This window comes from Artibeus jamaicensis, unplaced genomic scaffold (assembly GCF_021234435.1).
Source record: "Artibeus jamaicensis isolate MK-2021 breed Jamaican fruit bat unplaced genomic scaffold, CSHL_Jam_final contig_519, whole genome shotgun sequence".
Classification (NCBI taxonomy): domain Eukaryota; kingdom Metazoa; phylum Chordata; class Mammalia; order Chiroptera; family Phyllostomidae; genus Artibeus; species Artibeus jamaicensis.
In genome coordinates this window covers 23,827,345-23,855,243 of record NW_026521871.1, presented here as the reverse complement: position 1 = coordinate 23,855,243, position 27,899 = coordinate 23,827,345, and the positions used below count along the sequence as shown (strand labels likewise).

At 46.7% G+C, this 27,899-nt stretch overlaps 1 protein-coding gene across 6 annotated transcripts in view; it reads right to left on the bottom strand.

The window, feature by feature from the left end:
- Window positions 1–27,899, bottom strand: part of NMNAT3 (nicotinamide nucleotide adenylyltransferase 3) — a 98,325-nt gene that overhangs the window by 45,054 nt on the left and 25,372 nt on the right. For 4 of the 6 annotated variants that reach the window (XM_037139402.2, XM_037139406.2, XM_053669588.1 and 1 more), the window contains exon 2: window positions 5,849–5,998. In XM_037139402.2, coding sequence (XP_036995297.2) covers window positions 5,849–5,957 — 109 coding nt within the window. In that variant the 5' untranslated portion in view covers window positions 5,958–5,998. Of the gene's footprint in view, window positions 1–5,848; window positions 5,999–10,586; window positions 10,721–27,899 lie in introns of those variants that run through there. The other 2 variants (XM_053669586.1, XM_037139403.2) reach the window with 2 other exon arrangements.

Below are 27,899 nucleotides of genomic sequence, written 5' to 3'. Positions count from 1 at the left end.
GGAGTGCATCTCCTCTACGGTTTGCTATTCTGCAACCCTTTCTCTTGCGGGTTGTGACACCCAAGGGAGAGCAGCAGAAATGGAGACTCCCTGGACCTAAGAGCGACCGTGTCAGAGCTGAGCACGGCTGGCCGGGGTGGGGTGGGTGTGCGTGCCGGCAGGCTGCCAGGCACGGGCCTCCCAATCCTGCCTAGGCTGGAACGAAGACTGAAGAACAGAGCAGATCTGTGCCCACTTCCCACGAGTCTAGGAGACCAGTGCTATTCCTTCTGGAGGCATCTGTTGAGCTGGTCATAGAAAAGCATAAAGGATAAATTCTGGACTATAGTTTGGGGCCCTGAATTCAAACCACAGCAACATCAGGGAATGGACAGTTTCTGAGCACTTAGAAAAAGATGACTGTTCAGAGCTAGGAGTTCACGGGGAGTAAGTCATTTCCCTATTCGGTAGAGTTTCCAGACCCAGATGAGCAGGCAAGTAAGTCAGAACCTTATCCAGGCATCTGATGAGGCTGCACCAGATCACCTTAGCAATGAGGTGGGAAGTACACCCTGGGCCAAGCTGCGGGCAGGAGCTGTCTGGGGCGGTGCACCTGCCCCCAAGGCCAAGCCCAGTTCCCTCTGGTAAGAGGACCTGAACTCTGAGCCAGCAATCAGGCACTGGATGGAGGTATGAGCTATCCAGGTACAGGTCACTAAGAGCACTCTAGCAGTTGCTTTTCCAGAGGTTCTCTGAGGATTTGTGTGTCAAGATCTCACCTAGTAGCAGTTACCCGGTGGCCACTTGGTTAAAGACTTTCACTGAGTCCCTCCCACCTGACGTCCACATTCCTTACTTGGCCTTTCAGACTCCACAGTCTGGCCCCCACTGTTTCCCTACTTTCTGCTACTGCACCCAGACTCTGCTCTTACCAACTCTGTCTCAGGGACTTGCCCCTTCAGGAGGCCTTGCAGAGAGACGCCTGCCGCCACCACCAAGAAAGCTCTTTCCCTTCCTCCCCTGACCTTAGACGTCACTTCAACCTAAAAAGTGCCTGATTATTCTATTCTTCTCCAGCTCAGTCCTTACATTTTCAGAAACATTTCCCCTGGATTTTCTGCCTTTGTCAAATTGCCTCACCATTCACACTGATAGCAAAGGGAACTTCCCCTCAGTGGCACATGTCACCTGAGTAATTTTTTCTATGTGGGATTTGACTAATGTCTGTCTCCCCACAACAGACTGAATATTTGTGTTAACAAAATTCATATGTTGAGAGCCACAGTGCGATGGTGTTAGGAGGCAGGGCCCGTAGGAGACAATTAGGATTAGATGAGGTCATGAGGATGACGCTCTCATGAATGGGATTGGTGCCCTTCTGAGAGTCCTGAAAAAGCCGATTCTGGTCTCTGCGTTCCACGTGTGAGGATTCAATGAGTTGGCAGTCTGCCACCCAGAAGACAGTTCTCACCAGAGCCTGATCATGCTGGCCCCGTGATCCTGGGCTTCCAGCCTTCAGAACAATACAGATAAACTTCTGCTGTCTTTAAGTCACTCAGTTTACAGTATGTTTGTTACACTTTAGTGCCCAAGGTGACTGAGGTACCCCCCCCCCAGGAGTACAGACACCACTTTTCTCCATATTATGTTTGTATGTAGCAGAATTCCCAGCTCAACAGGTAATCTGTGGAATGAATAGAGGCAACATGACATGGTGGTTATGAGCACAGAATCTGGGGCAAACTGTCTCTGCTGCTTCCTGGCTGTGTAACCTCAGGCAAGTTACTAAATCTCTGAGCCTCAGCCTCCCCACCTGACAAATAGGGAGAGTAATAGTACCCACCTCCCAGATTGTTACGAAGGTTAAATGGGTTCATGTAATGCATTTAGAACATTACCTGGCAAACAGTAAGGATGGTATGAGCTTGTTAGATACATAAAACAAACAGATACTGCACTGTCATTAATAAATATTAATTAAACCTGGCTGGTGTGGCTCAGTGGATTGAGTGCTGGCCTGCGAAGCAAAGGGTCACCAGTTTGATTCCCAGCCAGGGCACATGCCTGGCTTGTGGGCCAGGTCCCCAGTAGGGGGTGTGCAAGAGGCAACCACACATTGATATTCCTCTCCCTTTCTTTCTACCCTCCTTCTCCCTCTCTCTAAAAATAAATAAAATCTTAAAATAAATAAATAAATAAATATTAAACTGGCAGAAGGTTTGATTTAAAAAATGCAATACTTGTAAACTGTTGTTAAAATATAGGCCAATGGCCAAATTATATTGACTAAAAATAACAAGCCCTTTATATGAAAGAAAACAATACAAGTTGAATTCGACCTCCATTAGTAAGTTTGTGACTACGTGTTGGGAAAACAACTGCTTACAACTGGGAATACACCCAACGTCTTTAGAGGAAATCAGGCTCGAATCCTGAATGAAATGCTTTAGGTATGTCTGATGCTCTTGACACATCATATTTGTTGGGTTGGGTCATTTCTGCCAAAAACCAGATCGAGAATAAAAACCCCAAATGAACTTTTTGAAGCCACCCACAACCACGACACACGTCAGCCACCAAGCTTTGGGAATCCTCTCGGAGAGCGCCCTTTCGGCAGCAGGACGGACGGCACCGAAAAATGCAGAAAACCCACAGACGCCACTCACCCCCGCTGGCCCAGGTCTTATTCCCAGACAGTCTTTCAGGTCCAGGAGGGTAAGAAAATAGCTTGTTCGACATTCTACCTTTTGAGCAGGTACGACTTTGTCAGTGTATGAATGAAAATCTACGGATCTAAGTTGTCACAGGACTATAGGTAGTTAAAAGTTGTGATATGTTATAGGGATTCTGTCAGCTTTTAAGCTCTCATTGTTGCTCCGGGAGGAAAGGTAAGAAACAAATGTAGAAAGGACAACTGCAGTTTGAAGAAGGGATGCTTAGAAAAGGGGAAAGAGTTCGAAATTAGAACTCCTGCAGCAAACTAGGAAGAAACTGTTAATTTCTATTTAAAGGTACTGAACAAATTGCCTTAGCTTGTTCAGTTCAGTTTATATGCATGCAATGCCAAATACAAACCATGATTTTTTTTGTTAGTGAAAATATACCAACAGAAGGAAGATTTTAGTTTTCTTCAAGGAAAAAGGAAGTCAGCTGCGGGGCCAGATTTTCATGCAGCCTTCACGGTGAGCTGATTCTGATGGAGAGGAACGGCTCTGTTTAAATATTTGCCCCTAGAGAGGGGCGGGTTGGGTTAAGGCTCCGTGCACAGACCTGCTGGCTATGGGAGGCTGCGGTTGGCGACTGGGGCCGTGTGTGGGGGAGAGACAATGCTCGACTGTGCAGAGAAGGGAAACTCATACCACACGCCCCTCCTAGTGGCAAAAAAGGCCCCCTTCCCATGACCTGGTCCTCCCTACCTACCAGCCTCGTCTCTCCCCCACGTGCTGGAACGTGGCTCTCTCCAACTTCATGCTTAACCCATGCTCCCTTCTCTGCACCCTGCCCCGCCCCCCCCCCCCAAACTGTGCCTGACTGTCTTTCACATTCTCCAAGCCTTGGGTGTCACCTCCAAGAAGTTTTCCGCTATTGCCAGGTGGGAGACATTCCTCCTTTGCACCTAGTGCCACAATCACCTGCTGCTGTGCATCTCTAGTCCCATAAAACTGTGTACTCCTTCAGGGCATGGAATACAATTTCAACAACTCTACTTCCAGCAAGAGTGCCTGGCCTGGGAAAGATGCAGTAAATATCTGTGCAGTGTTGAAAGGTGTTAACCCAACATACAACATTCAAAGACACAGGTAGGAAAATTCATTCTGGACTTTCAAAATAACCAAGTACTTTCTGCAGAGGAAGGACTATAAATATAGGCAAAGAAGGTACTGGAAGTCATTTGTGACCAAGGCCCCTTTACCTACTAATACCCCAGCGATAGAAATCATACACAATTTAATGTATATCCATGCATTCTGTGGTTACCATGACCTCCGGGGACCAGGAACACTTTCTGACACCTCACAGGGTCATGCCAGAGTCCTACCATGTGGGTGAAGCAGAGTCCGCAAGAACCTCAAACACCTGAAGTCCCCAACACAGCGTGTGCAGGCCGCGATCTGTGAAGCAGCACATTCTAGAAAGCAGGGTATGGGCCCTGCCCCAATAAGGCTCACAGCAAAGACATTGCCCACGGAGCCGCTTCTGATGAGTCAAAGTTGGCAGGAAAAGCCACTCGGCGGCTCAGAGTCCAACAGATATTCCCAGCAAGCCAAGTAGAAGCTACGTACCCTGAAAGCTACACATTATTCCACACTCTATTTAAAAATATATAGGGAGTGTATTCCTTCTTGCCCCCAAAAAGAGATACTCTTTCCCCTCCAAATACTTGCTTTAGGATAAATTTTGTGAAGTGGTATTGCTGGACCAAGGATAACACAACAGAAATTATTGACCTTAAAAAATAAACACTAATTCTTTGATACCATCTAATATCTAGTCAGTGTTCAGACCTCCCCTAGCCATTTTATGGTTGACTTGAATCAGGATTCAAATAAGGCCCATGCATGGTATTTGGTTTATGTCTCTTAAATCTCTGTTGAATTCTATGGTTTCTAATTCCTCTGGCATACAATAAACAATACGTATTTAAAAGGTACAATGTGGTAAGTTTTGACACATGAATATACCCATGAATATACCCACGATCAAGATAATGAACCCACCCATCACCCCCAACTTTCCTTGGGCCGCCCTGCCATCCTTCCCCCTGCCCGTGCTGCTCCCTGACCTCCCAACTACTGGTCTGTTTGCTGTCGCTGTAGATTGGTTTGACATTTCTAGAATCTATCTATCTATCTATCTATCTATCTATCTATCTATCGATCTATCGATCTATCAATCTATCTTTATTGAATTTACTGGGATGAGATATTGGTTAATAAAATTATATAGGTTTCAGGTAGAATTTCTAGAATTTTCAATAAATGGAATACATACAGTGTGCACTCTTTTCCATTCTGGATTATCCTACTCAGCGTAACTGAGAGGCACCTGTGTTTCTGGTTACATCTTTTTCATTGCTGAGTACTACTCCACTGCAGGGACTCAACGCCATGTGTTTGCAGGCACACGCTGATGGATGCTTGGACTGTTTCCAGGTTGGGGTTAACACCATGTAAGCTGCTCTGCATGTTCATGCTCAAGTTTTTGCAGGAGCATATGCTTCAGTTCCTCTTGGGTAAATAGGCCTGGAGCAGCTGAATCATATGGTAGGTAAACACTTACTTTGGAATAAATTGCCAAGCTGTTTTCCACAGCCACTGCACCATTCACATTTCTACCAGTAGTGTATGAGAATTCTGTACAACTAAGTTTTGGGGGAGTTGAAAGTTTTATGTGGCTTTTCAACTGTGCAGGGGGTCAGTGGCCCTAACCCCTGCATTGTTCAAGGGTTAACTGTTCAAGGTTCAAGAACGTTTGCTTACCCACTGAAGAGTAGCAGAGGTTCTCAAGGGCACGGGCTACCTCTTCATCTGTGCAGGTAAGTGCTTTCTGGGAGCACTGGGAAGGACGCCCTCACAGACACAGGTTCTGTGAAGTGCTCAGTGTCTAGCATTCACGGGCAGCATGGGGCGGGCAGGGGCCCAGGGGCATCCCGGGGAGGATTCCACTCTATGACCAGGGATATGACTGGTACTTGTCACATGGCTCAGGGCCGTTAGCCCTCAGATTATGATGGAAGAAATGTATGCCACCAGTCATCTGGTGAGTGAAGAAACTGAGTAGTTTTAGTAGTGATGTTGCTGAGAGCAGCCAGCAAAGCCCCACGAGGCCCTGCCCACCAGTTCTTCCACTGGGCGTGGCCCCAACTGACCTGTTTGGTGCAGGTGGTCTCTGGCCACCTCAAACAAACGCAGGTGCATGTTGGTGATGGGGTTGAAGGAACCACAGGCCAGGAGCACCACAGGGATGCGGCTCTTCATCTTGTCAGGCGCGTTCACACCTGCTGCCGTGGCCACTCTGCCTTATGGGGACAAAAACTCATGTCAGGGAGTTGGCACTAAGACAACTGTCGAGACCACTGTCTCTAAGCCACACACAGGACATTACTTCTCACTTGTTAGATGACTGAGGCAGTAATAATGACAATGACATGTGTGCAGGGGTTGCCATGGGCCGAGAACTATGGTAGGCACCATGACAAAGTATATCCCTTGTCTCACCAAACCCTTCCGACAACCTGAATGGTTACTTGTACACCTCAGGGGCCTTAGAAGCCACAGGGCCAGGGCTGAAACCCTGCAGCCTGACCTCAGAGACCAAGCTCTGCCCATAAGTACTCTCGCTGGTCTCTGATGGGTCTCCTTGGGGTCAAAAGGAGGTATATAAGAACCCACATAACATCATCTTTGATAATCCAAGTAGAACTCAGGTCCCAGAGGACACCAGTACTTTAAAAAGACCATTTTAAAGCAATTTATGACTTACCAAGAAAAACTGCAAAACTCATGCAAAGAATTCCTATATACCCTTTACCCAGATTCCCCAAATGCTAACATTTCACCACACTTGCTTTATCATTCTCTCTCTCTCTCCCCACACACACACACACATACACACACACACACACACACACACACACGCACCTGTGTCTACCTACAAATTATTTTCTTCTGAAATGTTTGAAAGTCATAGACTTAACACCTCTTAACCTCTAAATACTTTAGAGGTTTTCTAAGAACAAAGACCTTTTTTATGTAATGGCAGAGCAGATTACAATCAGGAAATTGATACTTTTACAAGGTTATTATCTAATTCACAAATCTTTTCTGATTATCCTCTATGTGGGGCCCAGACATTTTGAGGGGGCCTATCCCACTTGTCTGTGTGCTCTGTGGCTCTTGGTGCTGGTGAGCTTACCGGAAAGCAGACAGCAGCCTGGGCTGCAGGGCGGGCTGGCAGACGAGGCTCTCCCGCCTCTGAGGTGCCGCCTCCTGGAGCAGCGGTGAGGAGCTGCACTGCAGCCAGGCCTTGGAGGGACTCCTAGTTCTTCCTCTGCCTGGCTGTGTGATGTAGAGCAAATCGCAGTCCCTCTCTGAGCTTCAGCTTCCCAACAGTCAAGATGGGGATATTACTTACTCTTACATGGTTGTTGTGCGGGTAAATGAGCTACATGTGGAAAAGTGTCTGGTACATAAGGAATGTTCGATCAATAATCATGGTGGCTGTGGTGATGATAAGGACAATGGTGATGCTTCTGCTACATGACAAGGGAGAGGAGAAGGAGAAAAGAGGTGGCAGTGTGCTTGTGGTTGGCAGCTTTCAAAATGGCCCCCAGTGACTTGCACCTGCCAGTGTTCACCTGCTGTTCCCTCACCTTCAGAGTGGGCTAGACTTGTAACTTGCTTCTAACGAACAGCATACAGCAAAGGAATGGAGTTCTACTTCTGAGAGAAGTTCCAAAAAGACACAGGCTTCCTTCTTCTGCTTTCTCACTTGCCCATTCTGAAAGTCAGCTGCCCTCTTGTGAGTTGCCTCACAAGGCAACCATGTGGGGAGACCACGGGGCGAGGAGCTGAACCCTGCCAATGACCATGCGAGTGAGCAAGGCAGTGGACCCTCCCCAGACGGGTCTTCAGATGGGACTGCAGCCTGTGTCTTGTAAAAGACTCTGTCAGAAGACAGAGTTAACCCACATCTATATTTCTGACCTACAGAAAGAATGAGATCATAAATATGCATTTTAACCTGCTAAGTTTGGGGGTAACTTGTTATGCGGCAGTAGGTAACGAATACAGTGGCCAACAGGAGGGATGAATTTACTTCCTTTCTCTTCCTCTTGCTGTGGTGGCCTTCACTATAATTCTGCAGTTCCAGGGGTAACATGGAGAGTTATGTCATGGGAACCCGGGACCTTCTTTGCATCTAAGGAAACTATTTTAATCTGGCCCCTGTTGTCTGATTCTCTAGGCTTGTATCTAACCACTGCCTGCCTCTTACCTTATATTCTATTAACAATGAACTTCTCGTTAATGGTTCCTTTGTTGGCTCCTCATGGCTTCCTGCCTCAAGCTTTTGTACATACGTTTTCAGTTTCTTCCAACTGAAATACCTGCAGCACACCCCAATCTGTTAAGACTCAACTCAGGTGATCACCTTATGTATAACTTCAATCACTATATCTGGACTGCCTGCTAGGTAGGTGCCTGTTATAAGTTAGGGATGCATTTGGTTGCAAGTGCTAGAAGCCTAACCTCAGTGGCTTAAACAGAGGTTATTTGTTTTCCAGATGATGAAAAGTCTAGATGTTGGCAGCTGTGGCACTGGATTACTATCTAACCAATAACCTCAGCTTTTCCCTCAGAATCACGGGGTCACTGCTGCAGTGACAGCCATCATGAATGCAATCAAGGCAGGAAGAAGAATCCAGGTGCCATGCTAGACTGGTTGTCCCTCTTACTCAAGAACACAAGAACTTTTATGGAACACCCCCTACCCCCACTGTTGATTTTGCTTCTTTCTCATTGGACAGAACTAGGTCACATGGCCACTCTAACTACAAGGGAGGCTAGAAAAGCAAGTATTTGGCTTTGCAGCCTCTCCAGTGGGAATCGGTGAGGTAAAGGGAGCTGGGAACAGGATTTCCACAGTGTCTGCCAATGAGTTGGAGACGCAACTGTCAGGGAGGGAGCTGACAGTGCAGGAGGCTGCTGAGATGGCTTTTCTAACACTTAGCTTGGGTTAGCTCATCTCTGACCTACCTTTAGCAAATCACATACCACATCTATTGTGACAACCTGCTCTTGTGTCTTTCCTGCACACCAGACAGTAAAGTAAGCTCCTTCTTCACCTCTGAATCTCAGTCAGCTCCAAGCACAGAGCCGGGCCAGAGCAGGGCTCCACGAGCACTGAAAAGGTCCAGCTGGAGAGCAAACCTGCATCCTGGCGTGGGAGGGCCCCGTGGACCTGCTAATGTAGAGAATTGTTCAAGATGCATTCCAAGTTACAGTGTGAAGATAAAAAGCTCTCAACCTGGGTGGTTTGTGTTTCTTCAGACTCCTTTGGAGGCAGCAGGAACACCCCTACTGTGGGAGAAAAAGGCAGTCTGCAAGCTGCTGTTGCCAGCTTCTGCCCAGCGAGGTTGGATGATTTAATGAGATATTTGCAGGGTGTGCTGAGCTGCTGTTCATAAGAGCAACCTTGTGATAAGTGTTATCCGAAGAGGCTAGCTGTTTTTCACAACTATTATGAAGCCTTTCAAAATTTTATTTCACTTTGACAAAATATAATTTTTAGGGCCATTAAAACATGTAACTGCAGCATTTCAGGTAACCTGGGGTTTTGATCCATTTTTCCAAAAGTTCCCAGAAAAGTGTAAATTAGAGCGTTTGTTTGAATGGTGGCATCAGAGGTAATGAAGTGTGCGGTTGGGAAGAAGAATAAATGGCATTTAATAAGTGTCTTTCCTTTCTTTCTTTGCCGTGGGCACACACAGCCACGCTGCTCTGGCAGTGACTCGTCCTGCCTGGGCAGCACCGCAGGCAGGAGGCGGCAGTGGGCACGCAGCCCCAGGCTCAGGAACAAGGCCCTGCACCCGTGTCATCTGCGTACGTTAACTCGCTTCAACCATACTTCGGAGGATTTCTGAGATCCTCCGAAGCTCAGACCTAGAAAAACACCGTGACAGCGGTCCACCAGGAGAAAAAGCCAGGCTCCGATGTGAGTGCAAGTCTCATGAGACACGCAAGGCCAGGAGCATCCTGTAAAAGTGACTCATCTGCCCTCTCATCCAATAATACCTAGTGAGGCGAGGCGAGTGTGGGAGACTGTTGCTACTGGGAAAGACTTCTTATCAATAAGCATTTAATGGAGGTCCACAGAGTGAGTGATAATTGCTATTGAAGGGTTTAACAAGTTGAGAAGGCAGCAGACAGCCTTCCTGGAACCCATCATGAAATTGGCGACGCGGCAAACAGTTCCACCTGTGGCCCCGGTGCCCTCTCCAGTGCCCTGCTCCCCACTTTACAGTTGCCACGCCCGTACTTCATCTCGCTCCTGAAACACAACGCAGGGTCTCCTTCCCCTTGCTTCTGCGAGCGCTATTCCAAGCACCTGAAACACCCACCTCAGCCCTCTTGTCAGGGTTTTCTCCTTGGAGTCTTTACCCAATGTCCCCCTCCCCCGTCATGCTAATGTACCTGTTACACATTTGACCGCTTCCTGCCTTCATCAACCACAGAACTATCACTGCTTCGTTTCCATGTCACTTTTCCCCAAGTAGAAGGATTCCTACATGGTGGTTTCTTGTTCATTGCGGTCCCCTCAGCTCCTGCATGGTGCACAGCATAGCACACAGGGGCTCAGGAAACATGTGGAATGAAGGAGAGAATGGCTGTCCCCAACCACGCACTGTCCCTTTCAGACGACTACCTTCTCTCTCTGGTTTTGTCCCAAACAGTCAGTAGAGAGGGCCTTCCAGAGATATAATATGATCTTTCTGGCTTCCTAGAGGAACTTAAGACCACTCCCCAGTACCCCATCCCACTTGACTCAGACCGAGAACAAACAAGGCATTCCTGCCCTGCTGTGCTGTCTTCAAAGCCAGGACTCACCAACAGGAACACTGCAGTCTCCTGCACATGAACGCCAACGTCACCCCTCTGCCCTGGGGAACTGGGGTGCTGACGGGCTGCCACGTTGCCAGGTAAAGGGACTTTGCGGATGTGATTAAAGTAAGGATCTTGAAGTGGAGAGGTTATCCTAGATCATCCAGGTGGCCCAATTTTATCACAAGGGTCCTAATAAGAGGGAAGCAGGAGAGTGAGATAGACTAAGAGGCAGGGACCAAAGCAGCACTCAGAAAGGAGAGAGGATGCTATGCTGCTGGCTTTGACCATGGAGGAAGGGGCCCTGAGCCAAGCAGTGCAAGCAGCCTCCAGATACTGGAACTGGCAAGGAAAGAGACTCTCCCCAGAGCCTTCAGAAGGTGCACAGCCCTGCTGACACCGGGACTACAGACTTCTGAAATAATAGAACTGTAAAATAAATAGGGCTGTTTTAAGCCAATAATTTATGACGATTTGTGACAGCAGCCACAAGAAAGTTAACACTCACCTATTTAGGGGCTGGTTCTCTGAAGTGACCTTTGAGCAAGGGAAGGAAAGGCGCAGGAGATGAGCTGAGGAGGAGGCTATTAAAGGGTGTGTCGGGCACCGGGACCAGCACTGTAAATATCCAGAAACCACTACCTAAGGCGCATCATGAACTGAAAGCATGTCCATGTGGCCATGTGTGGGTATGAGCTGATGTGTGGGTGGCCCAAGATGAAGCCACAAGAATCATGCAGGTCCCCAAGGGGTCTGTGGGAGATTTCATCCTATGGACAATGAGAAGCCTTTGAAGGATTTTAGTACACAGGCCGGCGCTCAGTTCACTGAGCCACACCAGCCAGGGTGTAGCCTCAGGGTGTAGACTTACTCATATTTCTGTTTTGGAAAGAGCGCTCAAGTGCTTCTACAGTGGTGCATCAGGAAGCTCCAGGATGGCTACCTCCAGGACCCCTTGCCTGGTAAAAGTCAGGCTGCCCCAGCTACCCAGAGGATGGTCTTCCCTGCTGCCAACATTTCACCTCAATCACCAGGTAATGTGATGCTGGCCGATGCCCCACATGAACTGAATTCTAACTAAGCACGTGCCCCTCGGCCCATTTGTCACAGGCCGTTGCAGAGACACGGAGAGGAAAGGCGAGCCAGGAAGGTTAAGTGCCCGTCGCTGCAGCTGTAATGTGCTAATGCTTACAGCTTGGGAGGCAGTCAATTCACCTTTCCTGGTGGTGAGTGCCCGTAACAGGACCAGGCCCGTGTAAGTGGTGGAAAACCGCCTTGTTTATTGTAGACATAAACCAGATGGCTCCAGGCAGAATGGAAATGGATTCTACAAACATCTTTCATTACACAGACCTCCTGGCTGGACTCCTCATCTTAAAGAAAACAAGAGACACGGTCTGTGCAGGGTGGGGCAAATGTGGGTTCACAGTTGTGAGTGTGTGAAACAGAGTTGTCTCTTTATTATTACATATTAATTATCCCTTTCCACATAAACAACTGTAAACCTACTTTTGCTACATCCTGTATCGATGAGGTTGACAAGCACATTTTTCAGAACCCGGTAAAATTATTTCCATCTGCACAAGTGTGTCAACTTCACCAAGGCAATCAACCTTCAGGTGAACTCCAGGTGCTTTTTCTTTTCAACTTTGTTGGTTCCACTCACTGTTGCTATGGGCACACAGTGCTGCTAAGAACAAAAGCAAAGCGAGCATTCTTTGTCAGTGTGAGGATTCTCTGCCAGCCAATCCTTGGAGGAAACAAACATGCCAATTAAGCCCTCGTCCCAATTATAAGATTCCCAGGAAAGTGCGCCAGCCTGGCTCTTCAGTGTTGAGAACTTTCAAAAGATTGGAAGGAGCCAAGGAATGCATTGAGATCTCTTGCAACCTATCCTCAGGAGCTGGGACCAATTTCGATAGCTGCAGGAAGGTGGAGCTGAGTGACAGCTACCTGGTTTCCAGAGTGACAGGCTGGGCACTGCGCTAACAACTATACACATCGACGCCGATTCTTTCAACACACCTGGAAGGGAAGGGTTTGGACTGCATTCTGGTGAAGAGGCCCAGCCTCACTGAACCACAAGGGACATGGAGATAAATCCCACACCTCCTAGGGCTGTCATGTGGGTTATTGAAACCAACCTGCCTAGCACAGTACCTGGCTCACAGTGGGTGCTCCAGAAAACTTTTAGCTTTCATTATGTTTAAAACAGAACTCACCATCACCACATCTGCTGTTTGCCTTGTTTGAAAAAGGCCCCGCAATTTTTATATTCACCCATGATAAAAATCCTAGCAGCCCTTAGGAACCCGTCAGCATCCCCCACCTGCTAGCAGCTTGTGCAGACCAGCTTGGGCTGGGAGGTGTGCTGCAGAAGAGGGCTCCTGAGGAGGGCTACTCCCACAGCCGCTGCTGTGGTTGCCTGTCTAGCTCCCACCCTGATAACTCAGCTCTAAGCATCACTGCAACTGAGTTAAGAGTCAATACCAGAAAACAGAGGAATGGGGAGTTTAATGTTATTCTGGTAGAGATAACGTCATCTGATAATGAAGAAGAAATATGTCCCAAATCACAGCTGACTTCCCAGCTTGGAACAAAGAAGGCATAGAAGAGTGGATAGAAGGTGCGAAGTATCTGTTGTGAGGAGTGCAAAGTAGCGGATGATTAAAGTACCAAAACTACCAGCCACTGTGCTAGTTAGGGCCTTAGAGGGACAGGGGCCAGTAAAACCTGGTGACTGTCTTTAGGATTATAATCTGGCAGGAAGAACAAGTATCTGGGACCTAACTTAGGGCAGAGTCTGCTGGAAACTTCCCAATATCCATTGTCCCTTCCTCTGTAGTAATTGACTCCCTGTCTTCAGCTGGGATATAGCTATACTCCCCAGTCTCTGCAACAGGGTGAGGCCATGTGTGTAAGGTTTAGCCAGTAATCTATGCATGGCTTTCTCCTCTTCTCACTTCTGTTTTCTAGAATGTGATGGCTGGAGTACAGCAGCTCTATTGCGTCCTGAGGACTAACTCCAGGTTTGACAGAGAATGAGCCAAGAGAAAGCCAGGAGGACCCGATGACCCTGAAGCTGCCATATCAGCTCCAGACGGCCTACCTCTGAATTTCCGTTACCTGAGAGAGAAGTAGTCTATTCTTCTGTTATAGCAGCTAAGCCTAATTTTTCTGATACACTGAGACCTAATGAATGTTCATTGAATTAGTAAGTATATAAAGAAATGAAAAGGTATGTAAACTTTTATAAGTTTCTTTTGCTCCAGTTAAAACTATTTTATATTTAGAAACTTGAAATGGATATTGTTTGAAAGGGAATACATACCTAAGGAAAAAAATCTACCATAACTTAATTTTTTATATACACTTTTCATGGGAGGAAAAAGCCTTACTCAGGACTCTAGAAGGCCGAAGTGCACAGCAGCAAATCTGGTTTTGTGTAGATCACAAAAGCCGGGCTCTGTCCTACCTCCTTCCCCCCAAAACAGACTCATCATGGGGCACTATCGTACTCTGCTTTGAGTGGGCATTTGCCATATGGCTTGGCAGTTTAGCCATTTTCTGATACTTGACAAAAATAAAGCAGAGCCATTTTGCAAGGAGTTTGAGTTCCTAGATGGGTCTTCTCCAAATAACAGCTGTGCTTCAAAATTGAGTTACTCAATTTGCAATTTGTGGACACAGTACTCAAACATTTACAAGTGAGCAAAACCGCCAATCACTTGGGCTATTTACAGCCATCAGAGTTTATGAAGTTTTTAGCAACGTTATGAGTGTGCAGCTGTCAACAAGCTCAAGTCATTGTTTCTGAACCGCCAGGCCCGGCAGGCAGCACTGACATCCTACTTAGCAGCAGGCCACAGAGAGCCGACCACAAGCCCTCGGAGGAACAGAACATGAGGGAGAGAAATAAACTACGTCGCAAAGCCCGCAGACTAAATTCCCACACATTTCTCTCCACTCCCTACCACATTTCTGTAGATGGGACCTGAATCTGTATCTCCAGTCCTGACCTTGCTTATGGGCCCCTGCAGGTCCACCTGGCACTAGCTTGGTAATAAGCCAGAGAGACATGAATTCAAAGTCAACTAGCACTTCCCGAGTAACCTTGACTAAGTACATCAGTCAGGAGAAGGTGCATTAACAAACAACTCCCCCAGATATTAGCAGCTTTAAACAATAAAGGTTTGTTCCATATTCCTGTTACACACCCATTCCATGCTGTCTGGGGACTCTGCTCCGTGTTACCTTTGTCCCTTAATTCAGGACTCAAGTCGATGGAGCAGTAACTACCTGGGATATAGTCAGTGACTGTAGCAGAGCAAAAGAGGGAGCTGGAAGGTCCCTTGCCAGGAGTAAAGGCCCTGCCTTAAATTGGCACACGTCACTTCCAACAACCCCACCCAACCTCAGTGAGTTAGCAAATACAATTGCACTCTGTGCTGCAGTGGTGGAGAGCCAGAAGTACGTGGTGGACAGTGAATTAACCAACCACCCTGAGCCTCATGACCCATGTGAAAACAGAGATATGGTAAGTCTTCCCTTAGTGTGGTTAAGTTCTGCAACTTCAGGCAAAACTGTGTATAACAAGACCAATGTTACTGTGGTCTCATTGATATAAACAAGAGTTAATTTCCTATGGCATCTCGTTAACGTTACAATGAGCTCACGTTTTTTCAAGGACCTGCTATAATTACACAAACCTCCTTGGCCTCTCATAAAGGTCATCAGAGTTGAGCCATGAGAATAGCACCTGACCCACAGGTCTCCAGAAATGTTAGCTCTTTTCCTTGTGTTCAAAACAGAATTCACCATCCTCCACACTTGCTTCCAGCTGCCTGTATCCCTTTCCTGAGAACAATTCCACTGTTTCTAGACACCCAGGACCCAAACCTGCCAGTTAGCTATGACGTCTCTTCATCACGTGCCCCCAGCATGGTCAGCCCCCAAGTACGGCCCTTGTTCCTTACATAAGATCGTCACCTTCCACCACTAGGAGACCTACCCCACTACAGGACTTCATTACCTGTTTAGATCTGTTAGGGTGTTTGTTTGTTTGTTTTAACTTCAAACAAGAGATTCGAGTTCTTATCTTAGTGCTTCATTCCACCAAAGGCAGAGCAATGAAGGAGCAAGGGGTTATCAGAAGGCTGCTAGGCTACCACACAGAATAAAGGAAGAGCTGGCCGTGAGATCTCAGGGAGGACCAGGAACAGGGCAGTGCCACAGTCTCAGCCTGGACAGGGTCTCAGGGCACAGACGTGGTCACTGGAGCTCGTCACTGGAGCTCACACACAGTGGCCAATGCTGTTCCCAGAGAGGGGAAATGGCTGTGGGCTGGACAGCCCGCCCCCACCGGCTGCAGTGATGGCTCCCATACTTGGTACGATGAAACTCTGAATCATACTCTCCCACCAATCTGGTCCCAATCTGCTAAACAGACTAACCAGTTCTAGAGTTTGGATTCAATCACTCAAAGTAATGTGATCAATTATTGAGTGTTTACCAGGTGCCAAGCACTATAGAAAATCTGGGCCTTTATGCCAAGCCAATAATATAGTTTTCAGTAATTTGTTCTCCACTGGCATGTGTGGCTAGGCCACGTCCTTCACCTGGCATCAGGGAGATTTGGGCCTCACTCTACCTCTCCTGATTGTTTCCTGACTGCCCCCCTCTTCCCACAGGTGCTCCATGTCCTCACCAAGCAGGGACCACCTGCCATTCCCTGACATGTCCTCTCAGTCTCCTTGGGCCTCTGTTTATGCCATTTCCTGGAACTAGAATGGTCTCTTCCAGGACAACCCACCCACAGAACCGCCCCTGGTGGCCCACCTGGAAGTCAGTGCTCCCTCCTCCGGCCTCGTAGAGATGATGCTGTCTGCACTGTTGCTCCCCCAATACGCCTGCCTGCCAGACTTTAAACCCCTCAGGGCAGGCTTCCCATTGGATCCAATGCAGAGTGGAAAGTCTTCTTTGGGGAAAAAGGGAAAAGTAGATCAAAACGAGAGCCAGAGAGCACTGGCCACTTCCCAGCATGGTCTTGGCTGAGCAAGTGGATGCAATCGAGGAGGAAATATCCCCCAAATTACAATGGCAGAACCCCAGGTTTGCACCCCCTCATACTCCCCTTCTTGCTTCCACTGTTTCCTGATCTGCCCAGTTTGCTTTACCCCATATAAGTTTCTGTCTCCCAACCTGGGGTGTCAGCTCCCTTTTGGATTTGAATTTTGCTCTCACACCATAAACTGTGTCTGCTGCCTTGGCGGGGCCTCTTCCTGGGGTCCTGGTTCCTGCTTCCCGCCTCCGAGGCACCATCTGCCTCTTCTGTCCTCTCCCTGTTTCTGCCCGAGCCTGGTCCAGGGTCTGTGCACAGGGCCTGCTCCAGTTCAGCAGTGGGCAATGAGCCACACGTAGTGTTTGGAAAGCAGTTCCACACCCTCTACAGCGCTGGGGGCTCCCCTATACGGCAGCTAAATGCAGAACAGTTCGTCACGATGCCAGGGGATGGCATGATGGCCCAGCTAGTACTCGAATCACTAAATTGGCAGCCATCTGGGCTCGTCCCTCTCCCTTGCCTTGACAGCCTGTCAGTTCCACCTCTGCAGTGTCTTTCCTCTCCATCTCTCTCTCTCAAACTCCATAATGGGGCTCATTATTTCTCAATTGGACCTGAGTACACTCTTAACCTGTCTCCCGTCTCACCTCCTCTGATCCCTCCCCTGCTCAGCAGCTCGAGGAATCTTTAACAGGCGCATCTGATTCCCTGCTTAATCCCCAGCCACCCAGTCAGATCTTAGATAATGTTGAAACTCAGCGTGGCATCTGTGGCTTCTTGGATGGTCCTGACCTGTTTCACAAGCCTCATCACTTATTTCCCAATCTCCTCCGGGGTCTGCTCTACCAAACCACTTTCCATTTTCACTCTGATCTCCTTGGACTGAAGTTTAGGACCAGCCCTAAAATCCAATATAAAAATTCTAACAAAGAAGGCAACTTTGTTTAGCTTATGTTTCACTAAAAAAGAAAGTAAGTTGTCACCATCAAGTTACTCAAGACAACAGGAAGATGACTGGGAGACCCCCAAATACCTGGGAAGGTGGGTAGCTGGCCAGGTTCTCCACAAAGGCAGACTAGACCAGTGGAGGCCCAGGTAACTACAGCCAGGAAGAGGCAGCGAGTCCTGCTGTTCAAGGACAGGTGTTCACTTGAGAACTTCACTGGGCACAATATAACCGAGCCTGCAGAAATCCTTCCCCACCTCATGTAATATCATTTCCTCCAGAAATTATGAGGATCAGCCATCTTCCTTCTTTATTGAGCTATATCTGCCGACTGCTGTGGTCATGAGCAGACAACTGCAAATGTGGGCAGTGATCTATGAAGTACTGGGAGACCTGAGCCAGGCTTGGGATGGTGACTGATTAAAAATTTTAACTAAGCTCATCCAAAATACATTTCACAATGTGTATAATCACTATTGTGTTGGCCGGAGATTAGATCCAAATGGTGAAAAGTTCAGAGAAGCAACCGCAGTCCCTATGATTCTTAAATAGACCAAACACATTTTGTTTCTCCCCTCAGTCACCACCAGAATCCACTAGCAGAACTGGCAGAACATGCCCTGTGCATGTCCCCACTGAAGCTCATGCATAGGCTAACATTTCTCATGCACACAGGATGCATGCATTCAAACAGTGAAGGGCAAGGGACACTCTGGCTTTGAACTGAGGTTGCCTGTGCTTGTACATGGGGTACTTCTGTAATGGAAAAAGCTTGGTGTTTACAAGCCCTATGACTTTGAACAAACCCTCCAGGCCTCTGCAGAATGAGGGTAATGCAATACTCATCCATGGGGATGCTATGAAGATGAACTAAAGGGACACATTAGGACCCATACCCCTACACAGAGCTTTAAGAGGAAGAGGAAGCTTTTCATCAGAGTTAGAAAATAGGATTCACATGTGCCAACCCTGCAGCAAGCTACCATTGTCCCTGACAGAGTCTACCTGTTCCTGCAAGACCAGGTCAAATGAAGCCACCGTCTGTCCAAGGACAACCAGCTCTGCACAGTATGGAATCAGAGATGCGATGGAGCCATGGTGCAGCTCACTGGAGCCTGGGCTGGGGCAGCCCAAGGAGCCCAACACATGTCAGAGCAGGTCATGCACCACCCTCCAGCTGACCTGCACCAGGCTCCCTCCCACAGTCAGGACTTGTTGACTTTTTTTCACTACATATAAGTTTAAAAACCAACAAAGGTCAGTTTGCTTCTGATTTCTGAAGAACTGATGTATTTATCTGTTACTCTGGCTGACGGCTCTTCTTACAGGCCATTTGAAGACATGGTGATCAATGAGTGTGCATACCACAAGTGCAGGGCTCCCGGGAGCTGGGAAGAGAGGGTGCCCAGAGGCCCAGGCAACAGGTCCTGGCTCCAGGGGAACGGGCAGGCCCTGGGGTCTCAACACCAATGAGCAGAGCTAGCATCCGGCCAGGCCAGAGGAACCAGAGAGCACCTCAAACCCAGAGCTGGGGGTAAAGCCAGATACAGACACCTGGAGGCATCAGCTCTGAAGTGAAGACAGTGAAGCTTCATTCCACAGGCCTCAAGTTCAAGTGAATTCTCTCTTCTGCATGTGCTGGCCTCACTGAATAAAATAAAAATTTAAGTGTAAAAGAAAATGCAGCCAAAATGAAACTATTTAAGCTCACTGTCTTCCACAAGCGATGATCCAGAGGGAGTATGATGTGTCAGAGAATCTGCTGGTCCTTCTGCACCATAGCAGTTCCCCTTCTTCCCTGCTAACAGACCCAGATATTGTCAGCTTCAGGGACAAGTAGCACAGATTCCTGTGGAAACCATAGCACCACACCCCCTTTGCCATGAATGGTCAGGGGTGGTCATGTGACCCAGTCCTAGCCAATGAGATGTAGGAGGAAGTGTCTGGAGGCCTCTGGGAATGATTTCCCCGCCTGATGAAAGACCAATGATCAGAAGGCCTTTTCTCTGCCCCTTCCTGCCTTGGACTCTGTGGCAGATGGGTGCCAGAGCCTTCCTGTCTCCACGAAGGGAAGGCCTAAGAATGGCAGGGATGAAGGGCGACGACAAAGGCTAGGTCTTACTAAGTCACTGCATTAACCTCATACTACTCTCTCTAGACTTCATTATATGAGCTGGCAAAATATCTTCATTGCTGCAGGTACTGCTGGTCAAGGTATCTGGTTACTTGTGGCCCAAAGCACCCCAGCAGATACATTTCTGGAGTCAGTGGCTCTTGCTTTCTCCTGACCGTGTGTGCACTTCCCAGGGCCGAGTTTGAGTCCAGTGTGTAAAGTCAGGTACTTTCTGCATAACGTGGTCCCTAAAGTCCAGGCAGCCACTTTGTCTGGGTTGCAGCTGAAGTGAGACTGTGCCTGAGCTTGAGGAAATGCCACTGTGCCGGGCCTAGGGAGGGTTGGTATGTTGAACCCCAATGTGGAACTGCACTAGGAGTTTCCCAGGGACTATTTTGAACAAACATGATTTTTGGTTGACACCGTGAGCTCACAACCTAATCTCAAGGGAAGCTGCCTTCTGAGTCTCTTAACAACCCCCTCTCAACTGCCTTTACTGTGCCCTAGGGCACTGTAAGGACCTTTCTGAGGGCAGCTTTGTAAATATTTGGTGAGACTGTCTTCACAATCTGTGCTCCCCAGGAGGACACCCTCCTTGCTCCAGCTCACCGCAGGCAGGGACAGCTGGGCCCTTCCTGCTTCAGTGCTGACTGCCTGTCTATATGTGCCTAAGGCCCAACACAGCCCGGTGACTCAAGGGAGCCTTAACACATCAGCAAAGTCATCCCTGCCCTTGCTCCCACTGGTCCTTCTGCTTAGAATGCCCTTTCTGCCCATGTCTACTTATTAAACTTTGTTTCCCTGGCACTTAGCCCATATTAGGCCAACATAAAAGGTCTTAACTCAGTGACAACAAAAACAAGTAACAATTAAAAAACAGGCAAAGGACCTGAATAGACATTTCTCCAAAGAAGATATACAAATGGTTTTATAGTATGTGAAAAGATGCTCAACATCACTAATCATTAGGGAAATGCAAATCGAAATGACAATAAGACATCACTCACACCCACGAGGATGGCCACTATAAAAAACAGAGAAAAGTGTTAGACAAGGATGAGAGAAATGGGGATCCCTTGCCCACTGGTGTGGGGGTGTAAAATGGTAAAGGGGTTATGGAAAACAGTGTTGTGGTTCCTCAAACAATTGCAAATAGAATTATCATAGGAACTAGCAATTCCCTGTCTGGGTAGGTGCCTGAAAGTACTGAAAGCAGGGTCTTAAAGAGATATTTGTACACCCATGTTTGTAGTAGCATTACTCACAGTGGCTAGACTGGAGAAGCAAACCAAGTGTTCACTGATGGATAAATAGATAAGCGCGATGTGGTACATGCATACAATGGACTATTATTCATTCCTCAAAAAGAAGGATATTCTGACACATGCTGCAATATGGATAAACCTTGAGGATATTATGCTAAGTGAAGTAAGCCAGTCAAGAAAAGGCAAATACTCTGTGATTCCATTGATACGAGGTACCTAGAAAAGTCAAATGCGTAGAGACAGAAAGTTGAGTGGTAGTTGCCAGGGGCTGGGCAGAGGACGGAATGCGGAGTGTGGTGGGTACAGTTTCAGTGTTGGGTACCTTTCAAGGTGAAAGAGTATTGGAGATGGTTGTGACTGTACTTAACACTACCGAACTGTATACTTAAAAATGGCTAAGATAGTAACTTTTATGTTACATGTATTTTACTACAATTAAAGTTTTAAAATAAAAGGTCTTCTTTGGTAAACTTTCTCTGATGCGAGGCTCCAACTACACTCTCCTGTCATCAGTCCCTGCCTCAGTTCCTTGGTTTCTGCTCTTTCAGGATGGTTTTGGCACCTATTCAGATGCCTAAACCAAGACGATCACAGAGAAACAGAATCAGAGCCCTGACTGGGCTGCTCTTAAAGTCAACCCTACAGCATTTCAATGACTATGAACCAATAAATTGCCTTTTTAACATTAGCCAGTTTGAGCTGGTGTCCTGTTACCTGCAACCAAAAGCAATCTAACTGATAATACACTTGATCTGAAATATAAGAATACTAAGAATAAAGATGCTAAAGACTTCAAAGGAATAAGAAGGAATACAAGTTCACAGACAAAGGAATAAAAATAAGACTAGCACCCGACCTCTCATTTACAACATTAGATGCAAAAGACAATGAGCAATGCCTGAGCATTTCCAAGACAAGATGACTATGAATCTGGAATTTTAAACTATTATGTAAACATGGGGATAGAATTTTTTTTTAGATACAAATAGAATCAAAGTTTACCTCCCAGCTACTCCCTCTGAAGAAGTTCTTAGAGGATGTGCTCCCTCGAGCCCAGGAAGAACGACCGTTAGAGCAGAAGACAAGGGGCACTGCCGAGGATGAGAGCTGTACAGGCTGCAGAGCAACAGCCCAGGGCAGACCGGAAAGGCGGGCCTGGGAGAGAAAGGGGAACGCTGAGAGGCTGGGTAAACTGAGGTTACAATGAAAACTCCTCTTTCAGCTATGACCAAGAAAAAACCTATAACATGGTCGGAAAATAATGTAAACAAAGTGTGACTTAACTTGAAGCCCTTGCTGGAATATGAGAAAATTTATTTGACCTTGACATTAGGAATTGCCCTTTGAGTGGGCCAGGGCTACTAGACCCTGGAGTGAACATTTATGTGATCAAAATGATTTAATGCCACTTAATGATGCTCAAACTTTATAGTCAATCTAGTAAAAGGTACAGAATGCTTAACTGCAAAGAGAGAATAAAAGAAAATATTGGCAATGTAAGAACACAGCTACCAGAAAGGAAGTGGTTGGAGAAAGAATCGTGGAAAGAAGGGGAGAGGCATCAGTATTTTTTTCTTACCTCATAAAGAGTCTAGATGCTAATTACAGTTTGTGAACAAGAAAGAAATTGGTCGTGAGTAACAGATACAGGGAAAATAGTACATTAAAGACACAGTGTTACCTTTTCTCACATAAAATTGAAGCTGGAAGGTAGGCACAGTGCGACAGCTCTGAGATCATCACCATTCAAGGATTCCTCCTTAATTCCACGTCATTCTTAGAACACACCTTTCATTTGCTCTCCAGGTTGTCTCCTGGTCACATTGTGGCCACTGCATCTCCAGCCACTGTCTCTGTATACCAGGTAAGGAGTAAGAGGGAATCAGACCCCTTGTGGAGAGCTTTCCTGAAGCCCCACACAACAACTTCCTTACCTCTCGCTGGCCAGAAATACAGTGACATGATTGTCTCTATCACAAGGAAAACTAAGAAATATAGTTTTTAAAAATGACACATTGCTGCTTTCCACAAAAGTGGCTCTGTTTGTAAGAAAGAATGGAAAATGGATATTGAATAAGCAATTTACCCTCTGGGATTCAAGAAATAAAAGCATATTATTTAAAGTAAAAAGGTAAGCAATAAAAAATAAAATAATAGAACCATCAAAAATGAGAGGGAGGAGGAACAGTAGAGTGCAGAGAACAAGTGAGTTAAATCAATCTTTCATAATGGGACTTAATGGCTATCTTATTAGGATGCAATTTAGAGTTGTGCATCTAACCTCAAAAATAACAAAAGTATTTGGAAGGTAGGCAAGAGGGTAGGGATAAAGCTGTAACTTTTGTTTAAAAGCCCTTCTGAATTAGTTGAACTTTTAAAAAACCACGTGCATGCATTATTATGATTACGTGAGTAACGGTGTTTAGTCTACTGTCTTTGGGAGAAAAGCATCAGCCTATTTCATTTACTCTTGGCAAGCTGGTTAAGCCGGGGGTATTTTGTTGTGTTTAACTCCCTTCACCGGCTTAGAAAGTGAAAAAACCAGCCACAGTCAGAGACTTATTTTACTTTTTTCAACAGACTTGTCGTTTTTTTTCAACTCTAGCCATTCATATTCAAGATCCTTTGTGAGAAGACAGACTGGCAGGCACATTGCCTCTTCTGTTTCTGGTGGGGCAGGTCCCCTTAGGCCCCACCCGGTGTCTGAAACAAGAAGCCAGCACCTCCAGGTGCCCAACCCCCCAGCCACTCCCATCTGCCTCCTGTGCAGGGGAGTATGTGGTCTCCCTGCCTGGTCTGCATTCTCAAATCGCTGCCCTAATGTCTCTACAATATATTAACAGGCGGTGGCCAAAGGGAGTTCTGCTGAAGTAGGCAATAGTTTGGGCCATTCTGAACTAAATCCTGGAATGCACACAATAATGCTGAGCGATGCAGTTTAATTTATGAGCACGCAGGTCTGCTGTGAAATTGGGAAATGGGAGTATAAGACATTAGCACTCACATGGCAAGGGCAGGGCCACATCCAAAACCGTAACAGGCCTTTCACAGGGAGGACTGGAGCGGCTGAAGGAGCAGACACTCTGCCAGCTAGATGTGTGCTCACGGGCCTCATCCTTGTTATTGTGACGCTGCCAACCACCCGAGAGGTAGGTATGTGCGTCTCCTGGCCTTATGCCCTCAATGTTGCCATCAGCCTTCACTGTTTTTAACAGGAGAACAGTTGTATCTACATCTAAAATAAATTTCATGGTTTGATCTGCAGGAGGGAAGGTAGAACAGATGGCTTCTCAACTTTCTGCTAGCTAGGGCATGCAAACACACAGCTAAATATTTCCAAATTTAAAAGGCAAGATGGGCATGTTTATAATTTAACTCATAGCAGTTGTACATGTGGCTCATGCCATACAGTCTCCAGTTTACGAAGCTCATCAGCAAGAGATTTTCTGTCTGACCTTGATTTTCTAGTCCATTTTTTAATGCACAGAGGAAAGTAACCTTTATTTCTGCCATTCTTATGAATGAAAATATATTCTTCCAAAAAGTTCAAAGGAAATACCAAGTGTACCCCAGCTGTAGGTTAAAGTATATTGGAAAAGAGTTTGGGAAATCGCACTGAAGTCAATTCAATGATGTTCCCCAAATATATCAAGTTCTCATTCCTGGAACCTGCAGATGTTATCTAATTTGGAAAAAGGATCTTTGCAGATGTGATTCAGTTAAGAATCTTGAGATGAGGAGACTATCTTGGATTACCCAGGGGATCCTGAAAGCAATCATGTGTATCCTTACGAGAGGAAGGGGAAGGAAAATTAGATTTACACACACACACCCACACACACACACACAGACACGCACACGAAGGCCATATATCAACAGAACAGAGAGAACTTTGGAAATGCTGTCCTTGAAGATTGGACTGATGGGACGACACACCAAGGAACACCAGCAGCTACCAGAAGCTAAAAGAGGCAAGAAACAAATCCTCAGAGCCTCCAAAAGGAATGCAGCCCTGCTTGATTCCGGCCCAGTGAGACTCATTTCAGTCTGTTGGCTTTCAGAGCTCCGAGAGAATACATTTCCATTGTTTTAAATGACCACTAAGTTTGTGGTAATTTGTTACAACAGCCCTAGGAAACTAATACACCCGCAGATGTGCTGGAGGGGAAGCCATCAGTTTATACAAAATCCACCCCAAACACTCGACAGTCCTTTTGATGGCATTTAGCAGAATTCGACTTCCTGCCTCCAGCAAGTGGGACCTGAGAGGGCTGCATGCAGGACAGTCAGGCCCGTTGGTTAAGAAAACCAGGCTGCCAAACTCCTGAGTCCTCGGGGACAGCTCTGAGCAATGTCCCCCCTGAAGCAGGAGGCTGAGTACATGAAGAAAACATGGCTAGTTCTTAAAACACACATCTGAATAGATAAGAAACTTTCCTTAAGTTAACCCCATAGCTAGCTCAGACAGGGCTGCACAAGGCTGTGTGTTGGGAGAGCACATCTTTAAACAAATGCAGTGTAATTATTAACACACATGGCCAGGTGCCTACAAGCATATGGTACCAGGCTGTTTTCTGAAGGTTTATCTGTAATAGTGAAAAATTCAGAGACCCAAATGTCTAGCACCAACAGGGGAATGGTTAAATCCTACATAACACTATGCAGCTATTAGTAAGTAACGTATTATCACATATACTGACATCAGGGTTATTAATGAGTAACTGCTGGGTCACAAAAAGCAAATGGCTGGCAGTCTTATAGCTATTATCTCGTCTTGGTTAAAAAAGCTACCTATGTTGTTGTCCTGTACCAAAACAACACATCACATCCACACCTGCGTATGCGCACAAGCCTATTGGGTGGGTGCGCATCAAATGGTAAGCCACTGCCTCTAAGGAAAGGAGAGGGCTGCTGAGGGGACAGCAGGCATGGGCAGGCTTGAACTCCTTACTTCACACAAATACACTTTCCCCTGAGTACGGACTCTCCCTTGCAGTTTTAAGAAAGAAAATATGAACATGCAATAAAGACACACTATGAGAACCTTGTCCAGTAAGGTGTCTGGCAGACAGGGGAGACCCTCAGGAACTGTGCTTGATGGAGGACTGTGCAGCCGGAGGCCCTTAGAAATTGGCTGTGGCCTCCTGAGCTTGCCTGTGAGCCAGCTGATGTCAGAGGACTAGAGGAAAAACCTTGGTCTTCTTTACACTGAGTTCCCTAATGGTGCTGCCAATTTTTTTAGGGGGGAACCCCCCAAACAGTCAGTGAACCAAACAGAAACAGTCAGTGAACCCAAGTCCCAGGCAAGTGTGTCTCATTTCTCCCACAGGAGTGGGGCAAGGTCACTATTCCCTAACTTGGCAGTTTACACCAAAGCCAAGAGGAATCTTCCCGGAACACTTTCTCCTGAGAAATTCTGCATGGGGATGTTTATAAAGGCTGTTTTGCCTCCTGGAAGGGTGGTTTTCTCACCAGCAGAGCAGAGAGTTCCTGTGCTCACCACTGAACACAGCCCTCCTTGTGTTGGTGAGCTGCCCAGCAGGACAGGAGGCCCATGCCTTGGAAAAGAACACGTCTAGACTCCCTCCTTGGAGTACACCCCCAAACACCCCAGCTGTGTTCCAGCACATCAGAAGGCAGAGTCGTTGGATGAGAAGAGTCCCCAGTTACTTGTCCCACGGAAACACGATTTTAGATTAATGTACAGCCAGGCCGATCAGCTGTATACCAAAAAGGTGTTGTTGCAGCCAGGGAAACATGCGCTGACCTTATGCTGTTCAGTTCACAGGCACTGAAAGATGAATGGGACTATGTCTTGGGACCTGAAAGCAAAGATGGGATTCTAGACAAGAAACTGTTAGCATGATTTCCTTTTGGACAAAAGAGGGGGTGTGAGTTACTTCCATCTCAGACACGTGCTGCGTGAACGCATTGCTTGGAAGGCAACAGGTCTCGACAAACACTGTTTAAGTGATGGCTCTTAGTGAAATTACTGCTTTTTGTGACATAAAAGGAACCAATCCTCTCTCTCTCCCCTCTGTAATCTGAAGTGCTTCTTTTTTTTAAAGTATATTTCTCCAAGCTCTGCTGCAAATCTTTAAAAGTCATGACATTTTATGATCCCTTATTGCAAATTTCAGGAAAGACTTTTATCTCCTATATTTTAAAGAAATTGTCACAAAAACAAAGATTGGGAGCTGAATTTTTCCCTAAGCCGAAGGACTGCTGTATCAAGAAGGCTTAAGTTTAATCAAAGCATTGAGTCCTGTTGGTTCCGTGCTCTCACGTGCAGAACTTTCACTTCTGGTCCAACCCCCCCCCTCCCCCCATGTTACAGTTGAGGAAATGGAGAACCAGAGAGGTGAAGCTGCTCATCCGAGGTCACACAGGAAGGTTACAGCTAGAATCAGAGCCTAGGCTGAGACGTGTATCACACAGTGATACCACCTTGCAGACCAAGTTCTTTGGTTAAAGAGATTTTTACGTTTTACCCAAGGGACTCATCAGGACACACAACCCTCATCCTCAGGCCCATGAGACCATCACCGGGAACAAATGCAGAAGATCACTTTTGCACACGTAATACATCCAGAGAAACATAAGGTTAGAAAGAGCCCAGGGTGACTCTACTCTGCTTCCTTTCCTTGAGGCAGACGCCACTGACATCATTCCAGGGGAGAATTATTTAGCTTATTTCTAAAACCCTTCAGGGAAGATTTCATAACTTCACTTACCAAGAAGAGTATCTGATTTCTTTCCAACAGTAGGATCCAAAAAATAACCATTAAAAAAACACTGCATGGTCTTTTGCCTAAAAATATAAAATTTTCCTCATCCTGATACCTTAGAAGTGATTATTCAAAATAACTCCCTAATTTAGTCCAACATGGACATTTCTACTGGGAAAAAAACACTTTGGAAAATAAGAGTATGG